General features: G+C 40.3%; 1 protein-coding gene across 2 annotated transcripts in view; it reads right to left on the bottom strand.

Annotated features, from left to right (window-relative positions):
• LOC124266562 (golgin subfamily A member 3-like) overlaps positions 1-21374 on the bottom strand; it is a 32237-nt gene extending 10863 nt beyond the window's left edge. Inside the window, exons 1-4 of one of the 2 annotated variants that reach the window (XM_046701382.1) lie at positions 21281-21374; positions 15098-15338; positions 2427-2621; positions 1791-2010 (exon numbers count right to left, since the gene is read on the bottom strand). In XM_046701382.1, coding sequence (XP_046557338.1) covers positions 1791-1905 — 115 coding nt within the window. In that variant the 5' untranslated portion in view covers positions 1906-2010; positions 2427-2621; positions 15098-15338; positions 21281-21374. The other variant, XM_046701390.1, reaches the window with a different exon arrangement.
• Between the last annotated feature and the right edge of the window lie 2983 nt (positions 21375-24357).

Here is a 24357-nt window from a genome sequence, read left to right as displayed (position 1 = left end):
GCTACCCTACCGCCCCCAAGTGGTAAGAAACTATTCACATTCAGTTTTCTTCTTTTTAACTCTATTCTCTAAATTATCAAAGTGGTGTTTAAGTTTTACAGATTAGTGAAGTTACACACAAGAGTTGGGCTGTAATGCAACTTAATGCCATTATTGTGGAAAGAAAGACCAAACTGTAGCAGGTCTTAGACCTGCTTGATACCTAGAAACATAACTGGGCAAAGAACGATTAAAACCCCCATTCACCCGATTACTGCAGACTTGATGCACATAGGTTGCATCTTAGTGCCTCTAGACGCTAGGCCACCTCAATCAACTAAGCACTTAGGAGAAGCCCAAAAGCTGATTCAGAGAGGCTAAGGTACACTACTGGGACTAATCTAGGTGTCCATACAACTTATCCATAATGCTGTGATAGCTTAACTCATCTATAACAGACCACTGTAATCGAGTCAGACAGGCCAAGGTACACTACTGGGACTAATCTAGGGGTCCATACAACTTATCCACAATGCTATGATACCTCAGAATCACCTATAACAGATCACTGTAATCGAGTCAGACAGGCCAAGGTATACTACTGGGACTAATCTAGGCGTCCATACAATTTATCCATAATGCTGTGATAGCTTAACTCATCTATAACAGACCACTGTAATCGAGTCAGACAGGCCAAGGTACACTACTGGGACTAATCTAGGCGTCCATACAACTTATCCATAATGCTGTGATAGCTTAACTCATCTATAACAGATCACTGTAATCGAGTCAGACAGGCCAAGGTACACTACTGGGACTAATCTAGGGGTCCATACAACTTATCCATAATGCTGTGATAGCTTAACTCATCTATAACAGACCACTGTAATCGAAGTCAGACAGGCCAAGGTACACTACTGGGACTAATCTAGGACTCCATACAACTTATCCATAATGCTGTGATACCCATCAGAACTCACCTATAACAGATCACTGTAATCGAGTCAGACAGGCCAAGGTACACTACTGGGACTAATCTAGGGGTCCATACAACTTATCCATAATGCTGTGATAGCTTAACTCATCTATAACAGACCACTGTAATCGAGTCAGACAGGCCAAGGTACACTACTGGGACTAATCTAGGGGTCCATACAACTTATCCACAATGCTATGATACCTCAGACTCACCTATAACACACAACTGTAATCGAGTCAGACAGGCCAAGGTACACTACTGGGACTAATCTAGGGGTCCATACAACTTATCCATAATGCTGTGATAGCTTAACTCATCTATAACAGACCACTGTAATCGAGTCAGACAGGCCAAGGTACACTACTGGCACTAATCTAGGGGTCCATACAACTTATCCACAATGCTATGATACCTCAGACTCACCTATAACACACAACTGTAATCGAGTCAGACAGGCCAAGGTATACTACTGGGACTAATCTAGGGGTCCATACAACTTATCCACAATGCTATGATACCTCAGACTCACCTATAACACACAACTGTAATCGAGTCAGACAGGCCAAGGTATACTACTGGGACTAATCTAGGGGTCCATACAACTTATCCACAATGCTATGATACCTCAGACTCACCTATAACACACAACTGTAATCGAGTCAGACAGGCCAAGGTATACTACTGGGACTAATCTAGGGGTCCATACAACTTATCCACAATGCTATGATACCTCAGACTCACCTATAACAGACAACTGTAATCGAGTCAGACAGGCCAAGGTACAATACTGGGAGTAATCATCTTATCCATCACACTGTTACCTAAGACTCACCTATTACAGACCACTGTAATCGCAGAGCTTCTGCAACAGTCTCAAAGGAACTGTTCTCCTCCCCCTCGGGGGCTGGTTGTTTGTTTGGCGGCGATGACGTGGTCTCAGATGGCATGGTGGTGACAGCAGTCGATGTGGAGTTGATAACTGTGGTTCTCCCCACAAACTTGCGCTTCTTCTTGGCGACGTGCTGGTTGACAGCTGCAGTGTTAGCAGTAACCTACAGCCAGGAAGAGGGGTCATACACAATCTCTTACATTGGGAAATCTCCACAGAATGAAAACTTGTGATGGATCCATGTACCTCACCATCAGAACATGATACAGGCATTTAACTAGGAGTGAGTGAGTTGGGTTTTACGCCACTTTTAGCGATATTCCAGCAATATCACGGCGAAGAACACAAGAAATGGGCTTCACACATTGATGAACCCCTGTAATGACACACAATCTCAATAGACCAGTATCCACAAAGAGCTCTTGGTGCTTCAAAAACCACATCTACAATAAGTTCACAGCCACCCACAGATTGCAACTGATGCATCAAGTCGCTGGTTAGAAGAAGTCTTCAGAAGTTTAGATATGCTTGTCTCTAAACGGTGGTCAAACAAACACCATTGTGTAGGGTAAGACGTACCTGGGACAGGTATGCTATGTCTGCTGCGGCTGTGTGGGCCACACAGTGCCCATTGTGGGGGTCGGTGAGTTTGATGAAGCTGTCGTCAGGGTTGATGAGGTATCGTTGGTGTGGTGGACTGCTTGAGGAGTCGGACCACACCGGGGTCAACTTGATGCACGACAGGCTGGGGCGTGTAAGTCTGGTAGAAGCTTGCTGAAACACAAACAACAGAAACTAGAAAGTGTTTTTACTCGTAAAAACAGATGTCTCCCCATTCCCTCAATTCAGCATTGAGACCTAACAGAAAAAAATAATTGAAACAGAACAAAATAAAATTGAAAGAAAAGTTCAAACCCCCTAAAGGCACATCTACATGATATAGAGAGGCAGTGTAGCAAATTTGGTGAAGATGGGTCAATTAGTTCCAGAATTTTGCTCCGGAAATGAACTTTACCCTTAAAAAAAGACAAAGTCCAAATTGTTGCCATGAAAACAGAAAACAAGAGTCATCAGAAGATGACATATCCCCCTGGCCCCCACATTTTTTAAAGAACAAATCATCTGAAAGTCAAGCTTGATTTTTTTTTAGACTAAGTCAAAATCGTTTCCATGGAAACCGGGAAAAATATAAATGCCAAAAATATGTAAATAGCAAAAGACACCACTTCAAAATCTGCCTCATATATCTGCCAAGTTCTGTTGAAAGACATTGAACGGTTTTCAAGTTGTGCTCCGGAAACGAAACCCACCCCAGCATTTTGAGACTAAGTCCGAATTATTTCCATGAAAACCGAGACAAATTAAAATGCCAAAAAATCTGCAAATAGCAAAAGGCACCACTTCAAGATCTGCCTCACATATCTACCAAGTTTTGCTGAAAGATATTAAGAAGTTTTCGGGTTGTGCTACGGAAACTAAGCCCATCCCTCCCTTTTGAGACTAAGTCCGAATCGTTTCCATAGAAACTGGGGAAAATATAAATGCCAAAAATCTTATTATACGGCTCCTAACACGTGGAGTTACCTCCCTGTCACACATGCGCAGCCAACCAGGTAAGCACCTAAGCCCGTATCATCATTCCTTCTGCTGAACAAATCAGTGAACAGAATTGCGGGGAGGTGGGCGGCCCTACCCTAAGGACGATTCACTTCAAAGAATTGGACACCTCTACAAGTTTATCTAATTCTTTTTCATAGAGATCGTCCATGGGGTACATATATGCATTAACACAGACTCCCAAAGATCGGAGACCAGGGAGGAGGGAATTCTGTCACAGTTCAAATAAATAGCGATCTCGTAATTACAAAAAGTTACTCACACCATAAGACTCACCTGTCAAGTGTCCCCGAAGCTTCCGCTTCTACAGAGAGCACCATAAGGGGAAAACCACAACTCACAGCCGAATATCTCAACCGAGCAATTGAAAGAATCAACAGCGCATATATCAATTAAACAACAATTGAACACAGTGTCTGAAAACCAAATAACCAAGACTCACTTGGTCAGGGTGGCAGGACACTGTCCACCGGAGAAAACAGAACGGCCAAAGCGTGCTCGATCACGGGAATGTGCATCGACCTCAGGGGGAGGCTTGCCCTTAGCCTGATACGCCACACAAATGACCGACACAAGCCAGCGAGAAAGTGTCATTTTGCTGGCAGGAGCCCCAGCCCTCCCGCCACCATAACAGCAGAACAGATGGGTACCCGTATGGATCCCTTGTATTCGTTTGATATAGACCTTGAGGATCTTACGGACGTCCAACGGGTGAGTGCTCGTTGCAGAGGTCCCCGATGTGGAAAGCTGGGTAAGTGTAGGAAGTTCGATAGGAGCTGCCAAATGGAAAGCATGATCGATCTTCGGACAGTAACCGACGGTAATCTGGGAGGCGAATACTGACGCGATCTGGATGGAACACAGTCAGCGCCGGGTCTGCAGACATAGCATGTAAATCACCGACCCTTCTCCCAGATGTCACCGCCACCAGAAAAACGGCCTTCCATGTTAACAGCTGAACGGAAATAGCCGATAGACATGAGAAAGTAGGACGGGACAGCCAATCAAGCACGATTGACAAATCCCAAGGTGGGCTGGTACGCCTGAGAGCAGGTCGAACCCGATCCACGCCACCCAGCAGCCAAGCTGGCTTGGTGGACAGCTGGGAGAGGACCCGGGAATGAATGGTAGTGGCGGGAACGCCCACAGCACCTTGCCCGTCCAATCCAGTAGGAAGGCGTCGGAAGCCAACGCCCTCTGGTCCGGTATTCAAGAGCAGAACACGGGTATCTGATTTGTCCCGCCGGACGCAAACAGATCCACCTGGAACGACCCATACAACTTGGAGATAACACCGAATTTCTGCCGATCGACATCGACTCGTGCGGGGCCAGGATCCGGCGAGAGAGCGCGTCTGCTCGCACGTTCTCTAGCCCCGGGAGATAGACAGGAATCACCTGACAGTCGCACTGGTCGCACAAGAGGAGAAACTCCCACGTCTCTTGAAGGAGCTCTAGGGACACCGTGCCGCCTTTCTTCAGGATGTACGTCATGGCCGTACGGTAGTCTAACTGAAGACGAACCACATGGCCCTGAACATGCTCCCGGAAGCGCACGAAAGTCAACCACACAGCTCTCAGTTCTCAGCCTGATTACCAAACTCTTTAACCACTAGGCTACCCCACAGCCCCATTGTTGAGAGAAGCATATGAATGCACAAAGGGATGTAACTGAAAATTAACCTCTATCTTTGCAATCTTTCCTTTTGGAATTACGTAAACATTTTGAATGTATTCGTCAAGTGTATAACAATAAACAGATTGGCGGATCTGGTGTGTGTGCGGTGTGCGTGTGCGTGTGCGTGCGTGCATGCGTGTTTGTTTTGTTTTTGTTTTTGTTTTTGAAAATGACTAAAGACCACATTGAAGCTAATGTTCTTCACTGGTGGAGGTAACTGAAAAGGGAGGTAACTGAAAATAAACCTCTATCTTTGCAATCTTTCCTTTTGGAATTACGTAAACATTTTGAATGTATTCGTCAAGTGTATAACATTAAACACATTGGCGGATCTGGTGTGCGTGCGTCTGTGCGTGTGTGTTTTGTTTTTGTTTTTGAAAATGACTAAAGACCACATTTTGCACTGGTTCGAACCCCCTGAACCTCCTCCTTTGAAAATTCTTGGATACGCCCATGAAACAGTGATTCATCCCCTGATGCACCAAGCATTAAAAACTGATATTGTGAGACAAATCAGGAAAAGAGCCAATTTACCAGTGTACCTGTCACACAGTTTCAACAGTCAACTTGATAACTGTGGTAATACGTCTGAACTCCTCATTTCCTTTTCAAATGTAAATTCCTCTCAGATTACATTTCGTCGAAGTCACTATTATTGCCATGGTTATCATCTATTTCAATAACTAAAAGTAATAATCATCATCATCATCATCATCATCATCATCATCATCATCATCATCATTTTCGCATGTGGGGATTCGAACACGGGTCCTCGGCGTGACAAGCCAACGCTTTAACTACTAGGCTACCCCACCGCCCCTTTCGCCTGATGAAGAGATGCTGTAACTGAATTCCCCCAAGTCGTCTTCTGGACATAGCCAGTCGAACATTTGCATAAATCTACAGCGTCTAACAGTTATACTCAGTAGCTGATATTGATGCCATTATCTTGATTGTTCAAGCCCAGTGGGATGACTAGTAGATGGCCGAATATTGCATATCATGAATGAATTGTTTTAGTTTGACAAACACAGACATTCAGCACCAGAAATTGATTTATCTAAATCAGGCATAGAAATACTTTAGGCACCAGGTAAATATTTTAGGTGTGCCTTTCAGAATTCAGGTGTACCCACATGTTTTTAGAATAAATGACTGTAGCAAGATGATGAATTTTTGAAATTTATTGTCAGAAAACAACAAATGTAACCAGTTTTCTGTTATCACTGATATGTCTTCTGCTTAAGATGGCTTTCTTATGTTTCATTTGTTCTGCTTTCCCAACACCTTTAATACCTAAGAATTGTGTGAGAGGTTCACTTTTTTCTATATATCTAACATACACAATTTCCTCTTCAATAACTGAACTATCAGTACTCACAACACTCTAAATGAAAAAACAACCAGATTTCTTTACATGAACCATCATAATTCCAGTTATTTCCTGGGCGATAAAGTCAATAAATGTTTTTGCCTGGTTGTCATTTGCATAAGTGTTTTGTTTGGTTATTAAGAGTCCAAAGGTGTGTTAAGTCTCTAATAACATAGGCGGTGCCATAAGGGTACCGAGAACATTTTTTCCCATGCCATTTCGATATTTACCGTGCCATGGCATGCTAATATATGGGGTATTTTTAAAAAATACATAGCTACAATCATTCTAGACTTGCATCGGACTTGCTTATAACTTTAATCTTTAGGGTCTGGAGAAATTTGAATGTCAATATAAGTGACACAACATAGTCAGGGATTCTATGTGATGCAGAAATGTGCATTTTGTAAACACAAATGAGTAAAAAGAATGTAGATAAAAATAAATTGAATCCTGAGGGATACAGAATGATATTCATTGTGGCATACTCTTGACAAGAAATATAACAATACAGCACACTACACCATTTCGTTACTTTACAAGGGTTGGTGGGGTAGTCTAGTGGTGAAAGTGTTTCCTAGTCACGTCGAAGATCGGAGTTCAATTCCAAACATGGGTACAAAGAGTAAACCCATTTCTGGGGTCCCCCCTTAGTGATATTGCTGGAATACAGTTAAAAGCGGCATAAAACCATATCACTCACTCATTACTGTATAGGACCTTCATATTTCCTGTAGTTTGGTAAGGACCCTTCAACCTTGAACATATAGCTGCAGAGCTCCAGATAAGATTTACCTCATGTGGGTACTGTACCCACTGTAATTTTTTGGAGTGGGTATTATGAATGTTGAGTGGGTATTTCATTTTCCGTTACCCACTGCTTTCAAATATGTGCGTATTTCAGTCATTTTACTCAGCTAAGTATATGTCACTGAGTAAGTTTACTAAGCAGATATGTACTGCCTTATGTCATACCTAATCAAAACCAACTTAAATATAATGGAAATGATTTCATAAAAAATCACTCATCCTGCCTACACTGACAGTACAACTTGATAGCAACTGATGACTTTTTCACAACGCAAGCGATTTTTATAAATTTATTTCATACCCATATGTTTTAAACTTTTTGCATATCTAACACTTTAAATACGTAATTTGTACGCTACAATTTTTTTTCAATGCGTAACTGGAAATTTTCTATGCGTATTTTACCCGGATACGCAGCTTATCTTGGCCTCTGTAGCTATTTCCCTAGTTTGGTAAGGACCCTTTAACCTTGTACATATAGCTGGGGTCGTCCTGACCCTAGTTTCATAGGTCAAGGCAAAAGCCTAATACAATATGCAGCCTTAAGGATTTCACCAACTGCTCCATGAAAATGGTGCTAGCTACTATAGTTTCCAGGACACTGACAAACGCACCTGCAGCTGATATTAGCGAAAGCTATCAAATAGCCAGATGGGGCAGCACAATAGCAAACAATATAAACAGATTCACATCCTGGTTGTTTTCAGGCAGAGCTCTTGACAATTCCAGATAAGCTGTGCATCAACATAACCCAATTAATGTGGACATGCTTGCATAGAAATATGCATGAAAATTTCAAAACCACTTTGTACCTGCATTTCCTACTGTTCTAGTGCAGGCACCACTGATGTACATGGACTAAACCACAGTGAATACAAGGGCTCGATGCCTTGATCATTGTGAATTAAACATGAATGACATAATTGTGAGCTAATGTGCCATGATACACTCTTCAGGCAACACACGAACCCAAAAAATTAATCACCTCAAACATTATTTTACACATTTTAAAAATTATCTTTAAAAATTGTCCATCCATGGTGCAAGAATACCAAAAAGACTGGTGTAAAAAGAGTAAAAAATATATCAATTGCCCCCAAACTACAGGGATGGAAATAACCCATTGCCCGACGTCCGAGTCCAGTGTTTTTTCTGTCGGACAAGCAAATTTGTATATCATGCTGTACCTGGTGTCCAATTGACTTTCCAATGTTAATAATGTTGTTTATTTAAAAAATCAACAAGAAGACGTCAAGTATAGTGCAAAACGTATCAGGGCAAGTGATTTTACATGTGCCACTGTACCGGAGTACACTAGCAATTTTAAAGTTATTTCCACCCCTGAACTGTCAGTAATACTACCAAGTAAGTATACATACTATGGCTCAAAAGATTATCTGAAGCTCTGTGTAAGGGATTAGAGGTCGGTGATTTTCCCCACTTTGCCTTAGTTAGAAATCCTACTCCAAGATAAAACCCTTGACGTGGATCTCAAGTCTTTACCTCACACTGTGTTGTTATCACTGGAGTGAGTGAGTGAGTGAGTGAGTGAGTGAGTGAGTGAGTGAGTGAGTGAGTGAGTGAGTGAGTGAGTGAGTGAGTGAGTGAGTGAGTGAGTGAGTGAGAGAGAAAGTGTCCTGACAGGAATAAGAAACATCATGTCCAGGATACAAGGCTAACAAAGCTTTTACAAGTATTTCATCCAACAATGGCTTTATTAGAAGATGACCTTGGGCCTTGGGTGATATAAAGTGCTTTGCAGACCACTGTGGCCTTATCAGTTACCATGTCATCACAATCAAATGACATCATTTATCACTATGCCATTGAAGCTAGCCTGTATGCGAACCATGCTATCACATTAGAAAGCAGACATAAAATGCTGGTTGTGGATGAATTGTTCAGTGTTTCATACCTCATATTCAATTCAATATTGTACAGGGTGAGTGAGTATGGTTTTGTCCTACTTTTAGAAATATTCCAGCAATATCACAGTGGGGAAACCAGAAATGAGCTTCAAACATTGTACCCATGTAGGGAATCAAACCTTCGTTGTGATGTACGAACACTTTAACCACATGGCTACCTAACATTAAAGACACTTGGGTGAAATTATGTACATATATACAAGCCAGCAGCATGTATGTACATGATATAAAACACCAAAAACCATATTTGCAACTTTCTCTCTTAAAATGGTAAGTATTTGCATGATTTGGGACATTTTAACTGTTGCAATAGGCATGACAGAAATACAACAGCTGACAATGGTTACAACTACACTGTACCTTAGTCTGGCTCACAGTCCCTGCATCATAGTATTTCCCCTGTGTCCTGCCCTCAGTAACTGTAATGTTATAACCCTAAATAACAAGTAGATATTTTCCACGGAAAAATCAATATCACGTGGACGTAAAATGGCATCAAAATGATATATTTTCAGAGACTATGCATCATAGGCTGTGTACTGGCAAATAATTTGTACTGCAATCTATTGTGATTCAGGTACCCGCATTGTGATACGTATTGCAATATATTGGGAACTTAAGTGTTTGACGTAAGTGACAATAATTGGACATGTCGATCCTATTTTCTACATTATAAGTCCCTAAAAAATATATGTTATGGTTCTGATAACAGTAATTTCAAAATTTGATTGCATAGTTTGGGACTCTAGTTTCTTTCTTGATACAATTTATAATGTTACAGTTAGACTGATGCTTAGTCTCTGAATATATATAATTTTGATAGTAACAAACAAGCCCATTTATATTGAAAAGGAGCCCCAGGGAGACCAGAGATCCTGAACCTGAGGAAATCTAGACTTGCTTCAATTACAGCTTTAGCACTGCAGAGAGGGCTAGGCAGTAGGGAAAATAATGTGGTTCAGGGACTGTGAGACAGGCTATGTTACAGTACGCTATATGTCACTGAATAACGAAGGAAAACATCTGTTGTGAATGAAAGTCTGTGTAGATTTTAATTTAAACCATAAAAATAATCACAAAAGTTCATAGACATTCTTTACCCAATATACTAGTTCTCAGAAAAAATATTACAATACGTATCGTTTGAAAAATGTATTGCAGTATACCAGTAATACCATTCAGTCCTAGTAATAGAGCATTAGTCTATTCCTTCACCTCCCCTACTCCCACAATGAAGACTTTGTTCAGTGTAACTCGATATAACATGTCAACCAGTTGCTACATTCAACGAATCGCTAAGAGCTAGGGCTGCAACAAATCCACTACGAGGCGAACATGATACATATCACAAATATTGGGTAGTGAATACAAATCTTGAGTAACGAATACAATCAGAAGTAAGCAGTTGATGTATTATTTCATATATTCAGTGAAATAACAACAAAATATTTATTTGACATGTATTGAGAATTGTGACAGTCACGACAATTACCGGTGACCAGATCATTGTCAAATTAAATATATTGGTGTTGGCCATTATGCTGTCTGGCTTGAACCTATTCCATTCTCCATATATTGTTTTCATAAATAACACCTAAACTCAGGCAAATGACACTCCCTTTAAAAAGCTTCATGAATATTCAATTCTACATGCTCTGGTGATCCTGTATGACAAATTGTATTAATGAAGGGATATGGTCGGATTTACCGAATACCTGACTGAATTGACTGAATAGTCCTGTAAACATGTCCAGTGTTTCTGGTCAGCTTTATACTGCAGGTCATCATGGACACAGGGCATTGCAACACAAGGACACCGGTCAGTTTTGTTTAAACGGGCGGTGGGCTAGCAGAGTGGTTAAAGCGTTTGCTCATCACGCTGAAGACCCGGGTTCGATTTCCCACATTGGTACAATGTGTGCAGGGTCGGAAATAACTTTAAAATTGCTAGTGTACACCGGTACAGTGGCACATGTAAAATCACTTGCGCTGATAATTTTTCCTCTAAACCGGACCATTTTCTTGTTAATTATTTAAATAAACAACATAATTAACATTGGAAAGTCAACTGGACATTGGTACAGCGTGATATACAAGTTTGCTTGCCTCACTGGAAAAAACACTGGACTTGGATGTTGGGCAATGGGTTATTTCCACCCCTGGTGTGAAGCTCATTTCTGGTGACGTTGCTCGAATATTGCAAAAAAGTGGAGTAAAACCCATTTGATCAACAGCTTTGCAAACACAATAATACACCATTACTTGTGCGTGAGAATTTGTCAATATTGTTCAAAGCCGCACTCAACAATATTCCAGTTATTTCACCAGAAGTGGGCTTCACACATTGACCCATGTGGGGAATCAAACCCTGGTTTTCAGCATGATGAATATCAAACTGCTTGAACCACAAGGCTACCCCTATCACCCCACAAGCATGAGTAGATTGTCTACATATTTTTCAAGACTGACTGACTGAGTTTAGGTTTACGCCACTTTTAGCAATATTCCAGCAATATCACGACGGGGGACACCAGAAATGGGCTTCACACATTGTGCCCATGTGGGAAATCGAACACGGGTCTTCGGCGTTACGAGCCAACGCTTTAACCACTAGGCTACCCCACCGGCCCTTATTTTTCAAGAAGCATGGACTTAAAGGTTACCATGGATACTGGTCAGTAGGTAGTATATTTTTTTAATTAATTGTTACTTATTATTTAATGCACATGATTTTGCTCTATCTGACAACTAATGTCAGTTGCAATGTTTTTGCATGTCAAAACAGCTACAAGAAGAAGACAAAGTCATCAATATCCCCCGCAATGGCAAAATACTCTTCATGATTATGTCTATGAGTTATGATTATGTCAAATATATCGAACTTGTTGCCATGGAAATGCCAAAAATAGTTTATTCAGAATTCCAAAACTACCAAAAGGCACCAGTACACCACCAGACCAATCTATGTGCCAAGTTTGGTAAAGAAATAGTGAACGGTTTTAGAGTTCAGCTCCGGAAAAGTGTACTACCACCAATTTCAGGCTAAGTCAAAACTTGTTGCCACGGAAACGCTTAAAAATATTTTATTCAGAATTCCAAAACTACCAAAAGGCACCAGTACACCACCAGATCTATCTATGTGCCAAGTTTGGTGAAGAAATAGTGAACGGTTTTAGAGTTCAGCTCCGGAAAAGAGCACTACCACTAATTTCATTCTAAGTCGAACTTGTTGCCATGGAAATGCCAAAAATGTTTTATTCAGATTTCCAAAACTACCAAAAGGCACCAGTACACCACCAGATCCATGTATGTGCCAAGTTTGGTGAAGAAATATTTAATGGTTTTAGAGTTCTGCTCTGGAAAAGACAAATGTGCGGACGGACGGACGGACAAGACGCGGACGGACAGAGTCCATTTTAATACCCCCTGCAAAACGTGTTGCGGGGGATAACAAGAACAGGAACAGTTATGTGGAACATACATCTTTGTGAAAGGAAACTCAGTGTGTGGAAGTGAAGTCAGGGTACAGAAACCCGAGTACGTTTATTAGCTCACAGCCTTCCTGTACAGATGTTAATGTGTAGGTATGTACGGATTGTTGAACATTTCCATCTGTTGCTATGGTTTCAGCTTGTGCTGATATGCACAGGTGTTGCTGAACAATATGTAAAACAGACAGCAGAAACTAAATGCAAAATGCACACACCTCGACTCTGACATGAAATATGAGATATATCAAGGGTTTTTTTTATATCAGGCCAAACATTTAGTTTGTTTCTTGTGTTCTGGTTTGTTTAATATAGGTGTGATGACCTGATACTCAATAATAAGAATGACCCTTAAATTATTGATAGAAAAAATATGTAAATTATGGAATTCCTGCCCGTAATACACAGATTTGGCTGAATTATGACCAGGGTTTACAATGGCAAATTCAAGATAAACAGATACCGTGAGGCCTTCTTCCACATAAATAATAAGATAAATATGTGTGAGGACTGATTTGTCATAATAATGATCGTTGACATAATCTTTGTGCTCTATATTTCAGAAGATTTATCTGTTCTCTATCGTGCCCATCAATGATAGTAATATGTAATTTTTAAGATACTATGATTAAAATCTGTTGAAAATGTCTCTCAAAAACTTCAAATCTCTATGCTTAAAAATTACTATGATAAAGACGCATCTTGACAGACCTGTGTCTATAACAGAAAGATCCTCAACATTGAGGAAAGCAAAAACAAAAACTGAAACTGGAAAATATTTATTAGCCTACACCTACCCACCATTTTGTTAAGCTAAATACATGTAAATCTGTTAAAAGTGTCTATACTGAGCATGATAGACCTAACCAGCTCAGACCTAACCAGCTCAAAACTATATTTCCATACGTAAACTATGTTTCTATAAACCCATATATGATATATTTACATATTTATATCAGAGAAAATAAGATAATGATAATGAGACACATGAGCAATTATTTAATGATCATGATGATTGGTCGTAATTGTTTGGAATTTGAACATGTTAAATCATTGCTATTAGCAAAGATCATGTTAACCACATTCAAAAATATTATTCTTCAACATAATGACTCGAATGATAGATTATAACATGATTGATGGAGTATCATTGATGTCTTCAGATAAAAGGAATGTTTGACAATGATCTGATGATTGAGCAGGCTGAATGAAAAAAATTGAGCATCAAGTGGAACTTTCATCCAGTCAGTTGTAAGTATCAAGGTCAAATCATGAATATCATGGACAGCTGGGGTGGCGAGTGGCCTAGTGGTTAAAGCCTTCCCAACTGTTGGATAACTGCTGGCTTCTTTAGTGAGTGATTGAGTATGATTTTACGCCGCTTTTTGCAATATTCCAGCAACATCACGGCGGGGGACACCAGAAATAGGCTTCACACATTGTACCCATGTGGGGAATCGAACCTAGTTTTAAATGCGTGGACGAAAGCAGGCGCTTTAACCACGAGTAAGTTTAGTTTTACGCCACTTTTAGCAATATCACGGCGGTGACACCAGAAGTGGGCTTCACATATAGCATCCATGTGGGGAATCGAACCCCGGTCTTTAGTGTGACGAGCAGACGCTTTAAGCACAAGTCTACCCTACCAATGAACAACACATAGAGCACATGAATGCAGAAAAGTGATTGAGCACGGTTTTATGCTGTTTTCAGAAATATACCAGCAATATCATTGTGGGGACACCAGAAATGGGCTTCACACATTGAACCCATGTGGGGAACCAAGTCCAGTCTTCAATGTGATGAATGAACCCTTTAAGCACTAGTCTACCCCATCACCCTTCATTGTAGAGTTGACCCGTGAAGGTCCCGGGTAACAATTGGTCTTCAGTAACCCATGCTTGTCGTAAAAGACGACTATGCTTGTCGTAAGAGGCGACTAATGGGATCGGGTGGTCAGGCTAGCTGACTTGGTTGACACATGTCATCGGTTCCCAATTGTGCAGATCGATGCTCATGCTGTTGATCACTGGATTGTCTGGTCCAGACTCGATTATTTACAGACCGCCGCCATATAGCTGGAATATTGCTGAGTGCGGCGTAAAACTAAACTCGCTCACTCATTGTAGAGTTCATGTACATGGTATGCCTGCATTCAATCGGTAAATAATCATCAGTGTAAAAAAAACATGCAAACAACTGGAAGGGAAATATGTGGTAATTATGGGCTTTACTTTAGGGGTTATGACATTTTTCATGCATTCACTGGCAAGAAACTCAGATTTAATCGAATAGTGGTGTGTATATTTGGCATTTTTTAGCAAATGTTCAGTTTTTGTTGAGCACTGATGTACATACCGTGGGTTCCTGGGGGAAGTAGTGGTGATGAAGTAGTTGTACTCGATGTTGTGCTGGTGTCTACTGTTGCAGCAGGTGGAGATTCGGCTGAAAAACTGGAGTCGTAGTTGATGACAGCGTCAAAGGAGTTGAGCTGGGGTGCGTACTCAAACTGATCCTGGTCAAATGTTATCTGCTGGAGTGTCAGTTTAAACGGCTCCATAGAGATGTGCTACATGCCATCATCACCTCTCACCACAGGCTGAAACAGAAGGGGCAGTCAGTCAGTGGGGTTTTACATACAGGTGTGTGATTACGTTTGTTTGTTGTTTAATGCTGTTGTTGGTTGCCTTTGTAAAGAGACTCTCTACCGCCTCCGTGGTCAACCTTAATTTCTTTGTTTGTTGCAGGCAGCACTCAGCAATATTCCAGCTATATGGCAGTTGACTGTAAACAATTGAGTTTGGACCAGACAATCCAGTGATCAATAGAATGAGCATCGATCTACGTAATTGGGATACGATGACATGTGTCAACCAAGTCAGCGAGTCTGACCACCCAATCCCGTTAGTCTCTTCTGATGACAAGCATGGGTTGCTGAAGGCCAATTCTAACCAGGATCTTCACTGGTTGTGGTTCAAATACGGAGACTAACACCATATTAACACTACAAAATATTTAGAAAATTGTCATGACGTAATTTGGGTGTACTCGACTTCAAGAAATATACGTTGTTGGATCTTCACGGTCAGGTGTGTGATTAAACATGTTAAAGAACACAAATGTTATACTCCGGAATTCCAATTAGACATGATAGAAACAAAAGAGTACAGATCTTGGAATTACCGAAACTAATTACATTAAATCATGGATGTAACTTCTGACATTTGTTCTGACAGGGAACACTGGGGAATTGTTTATGACAGACTGTGTGCAGACAGCATGCACATTTGACTGACTGAGTTTGGTTTTACGCCGCCGCTTTTAGCAATATTCCAGCAACATCACGGCGGGGGACACCAGAAATGGGCTTCACACAATGTACTCATGAGGGGATTCTAACCCGGGTCTTCAGCGTGATGAGCCAACGCTTTAACCACTAGGCTACCCCACCGCCCTGCATATATGACTTGAGCAAGCACTAGTTGCCTGGATATGTGCTATATAAATATCATATAATAATATGAACTCTCCTGCAGGGATTTATAGACTGGTGCACACCATCTTGGTTAATGTAACTTAGACCACTGTGTTTACTTGGGCTGTATATTGGCACATATATAGGACCACAACATTTTATACAGATTGTGAAATGTGATATATTGGCAACTTAATTCTTTGACAGTGACTGACACTTACTGCACATGCAGATAATATTTTTCTACATACTAAAGCCCTAAACATGTTATACGGTTCTGATAACATTAACAGTCATCTCAAAACTAAGATGCTGGTAATGCCGTCCAGTCCTGGTGTTTTCATGATTTGAGACTCGCTCGGAGCAGCCTATCTACACATGCTTACATAAACATGATAAAAGCTATCCCAATCAGGAGCCCTGAGCACAAGTGTCTAAACATACTATACACATGCTACTGAGATGACAAAAATACAGGAGAAAGTATACAGTGAGTGAGTGAGTGAGTGTAGTTTTATTCCTCTTTTAACAATATATTCCACCAATATCATGTCTGGAAACCCTACAAATTGGCTTCACACATGGTACCAATGTGGGAAATCAAACCCGAGTCTATGGCATGATCAGCTAACGCTTTTTTTCACCGCCCTGAGCAAATACAGATTTGACATGGTCAGTAGCTGGTTAGTACTGAAACCATTCTGCGCCGATAGCAGTTTATCACAGCTATTATTTAGAACCAGCAAATCAGGTAAAAACTGACATGTTAAATTGTTGTGTTTCTCACAATGGATAACATATGGAATTACTTTAAAATTAACTGGAAAATATAGGAAGCTGTGTAATACTGCCAAATATCGATACTTGTCTATAATCATTGTAATACATAATAATACATATTCCAACATTTTCAATTGTAGTGCATCAACCTGACCAATATGAGATATGTAACACTGATAGTGCAAATTTCCACCGTACACACTTTGGCTATTTCACCCATACAAATATCATTGTCAGTAGAGGTTCAATGAGTGAGTTTAGTTTTACGCTGTCTTTAGCAATATTCCAGCAATATCACAGCAGGGGACACCAGAAATGGACTTCACACATTGTACCCTTGCAGGGGAATAAAACCTGGGTCTTCACCATGCTGAGCGAACGCTTTAACCATCATGCTACCCCACCGCCCCAGAGGTCTAGTGATATTGGATGGCAATATAATACATATAGAACATTATACTAGTGCATTTGGACCTTATGTATTTCGCAAGGAGATGTCATGGCAGAAGAGAAACTGACTGACTGACTGAGTTTAGTTTTACGCCGCTTTTAGCAATATTCCAGCAATATCACGGCGGGGGACACCAGAAATGGGCTTAACACATTGTGCCCATGTGGGGAATCGAAACCCGGGTCTTCGGTGTGACGAGCCAACGCTTTAACCACTAGGCTACCCCACCGCCCCCAGAAGAGAAACAACAAGAAGACAAAGTCATCAATATCCCCCGCAATGGCAAAATACTTTTCATGATTATGTCTACGAGTTATGATTATGTCAGATACTTAGGTGTGTATATAGAAAAGTGGAAGGAGAGTATTGAAAGGTTTTAAAAGTTCTGCTCCAGAAAATAGCACTATCACCAATCAGTCAAAGTGAAACTTGTTGCCATGGAAACGCCAAAATATTTTATTCAGAATTCCAAACCTACCAAAAGGCACCAGGATACCGCCAGACCAATCTTTGTGTCAAGTTTGGTGAAAAAATAGTGAACGGTTTGAGAGTTCTGCTCCAGAAAAGAGCACTACCACTAATTTCAGTCTAAGTCGAAATTGTTGCCATGGAAAAGCCAAAAATATTTTATTCAGAATTCCAAAACTACCAAAAGGCACCAGTACACCACCAGATCTATCTATGTGCCAAGTTTGGTGAAGAAATACTGAATGGTTTTAGAGTTCTGCTCCAGAAAAGAGCACTACAACCAATTTCAGTCTAAGTCAAACTTGTTGCCATGGAAACGCCAAAAATATTTTATTCAGAATTCAGAAACTACCAAAAGGCACCAGTAAACCACCAGATCTATCTATGTGCCAAGTTTGGTGAAGAAATACTGAACGGTTTTAGAGTTCTGCTCCGGAAAAGACAAAAGTGCTCGGACGGACGGACGCACGCGCACGCACGCGCACGGAGTCCATTTTAGTACCCCCCACCAAAACGTGTTGCGGGGGATAACAAGTTTGAAGAACGAGATGTTTCTCTCCTACCATGACATCTTCGAGTCATTCATAAGGTCCAAATAACTGAAATGCACTAGTATGAGTTGCAACATAAGTTATATTTGGGATTACACTTTAATATAACATATGTTGCATTTTACCACTTTCTAAATGGCATTGTGTAATCACTAGTATGAGTTGTATTACATATATTTTTATGGAACAGACTGAAACTCTAAACATCATGGGGTTTGTTTGAGAAGATAAATTGAAATTCATGTTAAAAGTACTGATAGTAAGCATTGTTACTGAAGAGTCACGATGTGAAGTGCATTCAGCGTAAACCTGACAGCTGTGCAATATGTATATTGGGGTGAAATAAGGAATTTGCCTAGGCTCACTGTATTGTACAGCTGTATGGCTATCGTCAGATTAAATGGGCAGGTAATAAATATCCCAATCCAATAGGTGGGATACGATTTGTGATTACTCTACTGCCATCATATATGTTGATTTTCTTTCTTTTTGTCGGTGAATCATAATTCTGAATCATTAGTTCTTAAATGACAAATATCAAAGAAAGGATATTGTTGAGGAGTATCACAGAGCACTGTGAATGTTCTGTTTCTAGCCAACCTGAAAACACAAGAGAATCAAGTATGCTGGATATTGAACAGTTTTCGTAAGTAAACATGGGTATGAACAGGAATATACTGATTGACTGAGTTTGGTTTTTACGCCGCTTTTAGCAATATTCCAGCAACATCACGGCAGGGGTCACCAGAAATGGGCTTCACACATTGTGCCCATGTGGGGATTCGAACCCGGGTCATCGGCATGACGAGCCAGCGCTTTAACCATTAGGCTACCCCACAGCCCCGAACAGGAATATAACTTGTGATGGCATGTATTGTACATATTGTGATACAGAGGTTGTAAATTGTATCATTCGACTTGTATCATAATACAATACCGTATTGTCATTTCATTATCTGTTCAATACAGGGGAAAATCCCAATTTGATGCAGCTGGTAGATGATTACCTTTTTAATGAACAGTATGGTGTCTATGAACAGACAACAAAAATCATAATTGTGATGAATCTTGCGTTAAAATCAACATTCACAGGATCCTTGCCTGCCTAAGGAATGTAACTCCACATAATCACTGTAGCCCATGGACGTCTGTGTAAAATATTAACCAACATCAATGTTTTGGCATCTTCTACTGTAAGATATCCACATGTGCAACCAAGATTTGCCGAGAAGCACTTAGAAAACTGGGGGAGCTTAGATAGTCTGAAACAGGTAGTTCTTACCTTTGAGTACAAATATGATGAATGATATGATTACATGATTGTGAGGACAGACAAGTTAAAGGTTAAATACCGATGAGAAACGGTGATTTCAACCAAATGAGGGTTGGTTTTAGTCATGTATTGCAAGCATATTTGGTTAAGCAGTAAGATAAAGACTTGTCAAATACATTTCAGTATTCAGGTTGACATAGTAAAGTTACCATGGATCATGTGCAGAGGCCCAGATAAGCTGCGTATCAGGGTAAAATACGCATAGAAAATTTCAAATTACGCATTGAAAAAATAATTGTTGTGTACCAATTACACATTTAAAATGTTAGATATGCAAAAAGTTTAAAACAAATGCGTACAGAATATATTTATAAAAATCGCTTGCGTAAGGAAAAAGACATCGATTGCTATCAAGTTGTACTGTTAGTATAGGACAAGTGTTGTACTGTCAGTATAGGATGAGCGATTTTTATGACATCATTTTCATTATATTTAAGTTGGTTTTGATTAGGTATGACATAAGGCAGAACATACCTGCTTAGTAAACTTACTCAATGACGTAATACTTAGGTGAGTAAAATGACTGAAATATGCACATATTTGAAAGCAGTGGGTAACGGAAAATGAAATACCCACTCAACATTCATAATACCCACTCAAAAAAAATACAGTGGGTACAGTACCCACATGAGCTAAATCCTATCTGGAGCTCTGCATGTGTATATCTTACAATAAAAGATCCCGAAACAGTGATGTTGGAAATATTCTTCACTTGCAAACAATGCCGTGAAAACCAGCTTATTGTTCCAACATATTATCCCACCCACATGAGTGACACATGTTGCAGAGATCAACACTTCCGGCAAGTCGGAATATTGCAATATAAAATGAATAAAACATTAGTCTGTATACTACGATACAGCTCATTGTCCATTATAATCATCAACTCCCATGTCTACTGATCAGTAAGCGTCACCATTAGTACCATCATTGTGTTAGGTCTAATCAGAAATACTATGAAATACTCCAGAGAAGTGAAACAAATATTACATGGGACCCGTACAGAAGAGCAACATTTGGGACATATCGTCGGACATTGGGTCACATACTTTCCTTCGGCAGTGTTTATTCACACTGTAACAAGGATAGTTGCGTGATAATCGAGACAATAACGGATGATCCGATAACCCACAACACGATGATATTGACAAAACCGATTCTGGACCTGCCTAAAGTGCCTTAGTCTAACAGCAGTCTGTAAAACGATTCTGTATATTTTATGCTTGACAATAGGCTGGGCTAGACAACAATAGCGCATTCAAGTAAATTCGCACAAGATCGTGACTGTTACGAGGTATTACAGGCCTACCAGGAAACAGCATGTGCAGACCACATTCCGTCAACATTCACGAAATCAGAACAACTCATAACACTCACTTCCACATTTCGGCTGTCAATCGAAATCTCGTCTGCTACACTTTCCAAGTATCCAAATTCGGCTCATACAAAACACCAGCTGTGTATCACTACCTCTCATACTCACCACGCCCCGTATACAAATCTCTCGGAAGTCCAACGCATCAATTATTTGGGTTAATGCCCAACAATACTCGCCGGGTTTGCAAACAAATCCAAACTTCTCGCGAGCTCTCGCGATATCTACGTGGCACGGCAAACCTAAAGAGAGTGACCTCCCTTACACTTACTCTGATTAAAGAGTATAATTTTAATTAAATGAAAAAATTCAAAATTGGTGCTTGTGAAATGCAAGCTTTTGCTTACCAAATGCATTCAGATTTTCTTTACGCCTGGATCTCTGTGATAAACTTTAGGCACGTTTTGTTTTTAAGAGAAATGTGTTATATAAATATTGAAATATCTATGTTTTCTTTGCTAATCTAAACTTTTTATTCTAAGACGTGTTATGTCAAAAACACACTTCAGGCACATACTGCCGCATTTATTATAAATAAAATTGTTCAAACAACATTTACCCCCAACTGGATCAATATGTATATTATTGGTAGGGAGGTACTACCATTGCATATATTAAAAGCATAAAACGGTGTGGTGAGGGTTAGTTTGAGAAGACACTTAAACTCCTCAAACTGGTAGTCTTTGTCCTTGCCGGCAGTTATCAAGATAATGATGATAAGGCATAACTGTCATAGATGTTTGACGAGTAAATAGATAAATAATAACTAGAAATGGTAACTACAAGAATTTTACAACCGCCATGTTTACATGATATATGTAGTTTAGCAACCAGATGAATATTTGTGAAATATATTATTGGTTCATACAGGTGTTTTGAGTATCCGTTGGTAATGGACAATTGTTGGTTTTAATAGTTTTGATAATTTTGTTAAAACAGCATTTTAGCTCAATAATATCATATTTTTCTTTTTTCCTATCCTATTGAAGCTAGCGGTTTACCTTTTCTTGCACCATGAAAGAGTGAGTGATTGAGTGAGTTTATTGTTATGCCGCACTCAGCTATATTGCAGCTATATAGTGGCGGTCTGTAAATAATCGAGTCTGGACCTGATAATCCTGTGATGAACATCGATCCACGCAACTGGGATATGATGACATGTGTCAACCAAGTCAGCGAGCCTGACCACCCGATCCCGTTACTCGACTCTTAGGACAAGCATGGGTTGCTGAAGACCAATTCTAATCCGGATCTTCAGTGTATCAGTGAGTGAGTGAGTGGGGAGACAGTAGGGGTCATGGGTCGAATCCAAGATACAGACCGTTTATTATGATTGGTCTGTCTGGTGTACAGGTGAGCGTAAAAGGGGAAATCTTTTTCCTTTTTTTTTAACATAAATTTCATCACACTTGTAAAATGCGTAGTGTACTCAAATCATGAATGTGTTGAAATTTCTAAACGTTTGGCTGATTTCATATATTAAGTAGAGCCTGTGGGCCCAAGAGAGACTTTATAATGCCTTGGCCGTTCTCTAGCTTCTGAATTATTTTTTTTATATATATGGGGTTTTCCACCTTCGAATGAGATTTATTACGATGTTGTGGTAGGAAGAGTGCGTCAAAGATATTAATTATAATTCAGTAAATAGGGATATGGTGTGTGTGTTTTTGTGTGAAATGGCACAGTTACACACGGTGGATGTACGTGACAAGAGCTACGAATTTTGTTGATGTTATCTATATTTTACGGACGCTTCATGTTATGTCAGGTTTTGTGGTGTGGTTCAAATACATCGGCCACCTGCCGAATAACTATGTAACTCTGCCTGCCGGATATCATTGGACATTGTAGTGGTGCTGGCACTGGGTACCCGAGTAGAAAGACTAGTGTAAATCGTAGAGCATTGTTGAAGGGTCGTTTACTCTGTCGGGAGGAATGTCACAGTAGGACATTTAAAGCTCTGTGATATTCACCTTTCCTTACACGTCCCTGCAAATATATACTGGAAGCCTTTGGTGATTGTATTAAAATAACTTAAATTATAAAATATATTACCCATGCTTTTCGTGAGAGGCGACTAATGGGATCGGGTGGTCAGGCTCGCTGAGTTAGTTGACACATGTGATCTTAACCCAACAGCGTAGATTGATGGTCATGATGTTGATCACTGGATTGTCTGGTCCAGACTCGATTATTAATAGACCGCCGTCATACAGATACAACATAGCTGAATGCAGCATTAAACAACAAACAAATATATTTTCTTTATACATTTTCTTTCACATCGTCATAAACAGACTGTTCACGAGGTGCTGCATGTTGAAGTAATATCGCTAAAAATCACAAAAAAACTCACTCAGTAGGACGGCATATGGGTGTGAAGATAAATCCCATCGGCATAGTGGTGATCACATAGGCGATAATTGTAGTGTTCTTTCGCTGCGATTAAGATAAACCCCTCAGGCAAGAGAGATAACAGTCCTATTTGAATGAGCCGAGGGTATTCTCTGCATGAACATGTATACACAGATGTTATCTTACACTACACCGTAGGTATTCACACTGATTATCTTTACTGCGATTAACCCCATAGGGGATATACAGCATATCTACTCATGTAGTGCATGCTGTGTACCCCATGTGCACAGTGTGCAGGTATCTTATCATGCAGTGATAGGGGCAGAGATAAATCCTCAAACGCCGACTTGGGTCACGTGATCACATAAACTCCCACCCCCACCCCATCACTCCCCCACCAACTGCACACTTGTAGGTTCAAGGGCAGAACAGATTCGTGAGCACCCGCTTCACTATCGAAGCTGTGTAACTGATGCTGGATACCTGGACTCCTCATGGTCCCTACTGCCTCCCCACTCACTCACTCACTGATACACCCGTGAAGATCCGGGTTAGATTTGGTCTTCAGCAACCCAAGCTTGTCGTGAGAAGGCGACTAACGTGATCAGGTGGTCAGGTTCGCTGACGTGGTTGACACATGTCATCATATGCCATTTGCGTATCCCAATCGATTCTCATAATGTTGATCACTGGATTTTCTGGTCAGCCTATTTACAGACCACCGCCATATAGCTGGAATATTGCTGAGTTTTGCGATAAATAATAAACCAACCAACTTTCACAACAATCCACATTCCGAATCCCACGTAGATGTCGATGTCGATGTC

The sequence above is a fragment of the Haliotis rubra genome, unplaced genomic scaffold (assembly GCF_003918875.1).
Source record: "Haliotis rubra isolate DU_JTF1 unplaced genomic scaffold, ASM391887v1 Scf100, whole genome shotgun sequence".
Lineage (NCBI taxonomy): Eukaryota > Metazoa > Mollusca > Gastropoda > Lepetellida > Haliotidae > Haliotis > Haliotis rubra.
Note: the sequence above shows the minus strand (reverse complement) of the source record. Positions and strands in the feature narration are given on the sequence as shown.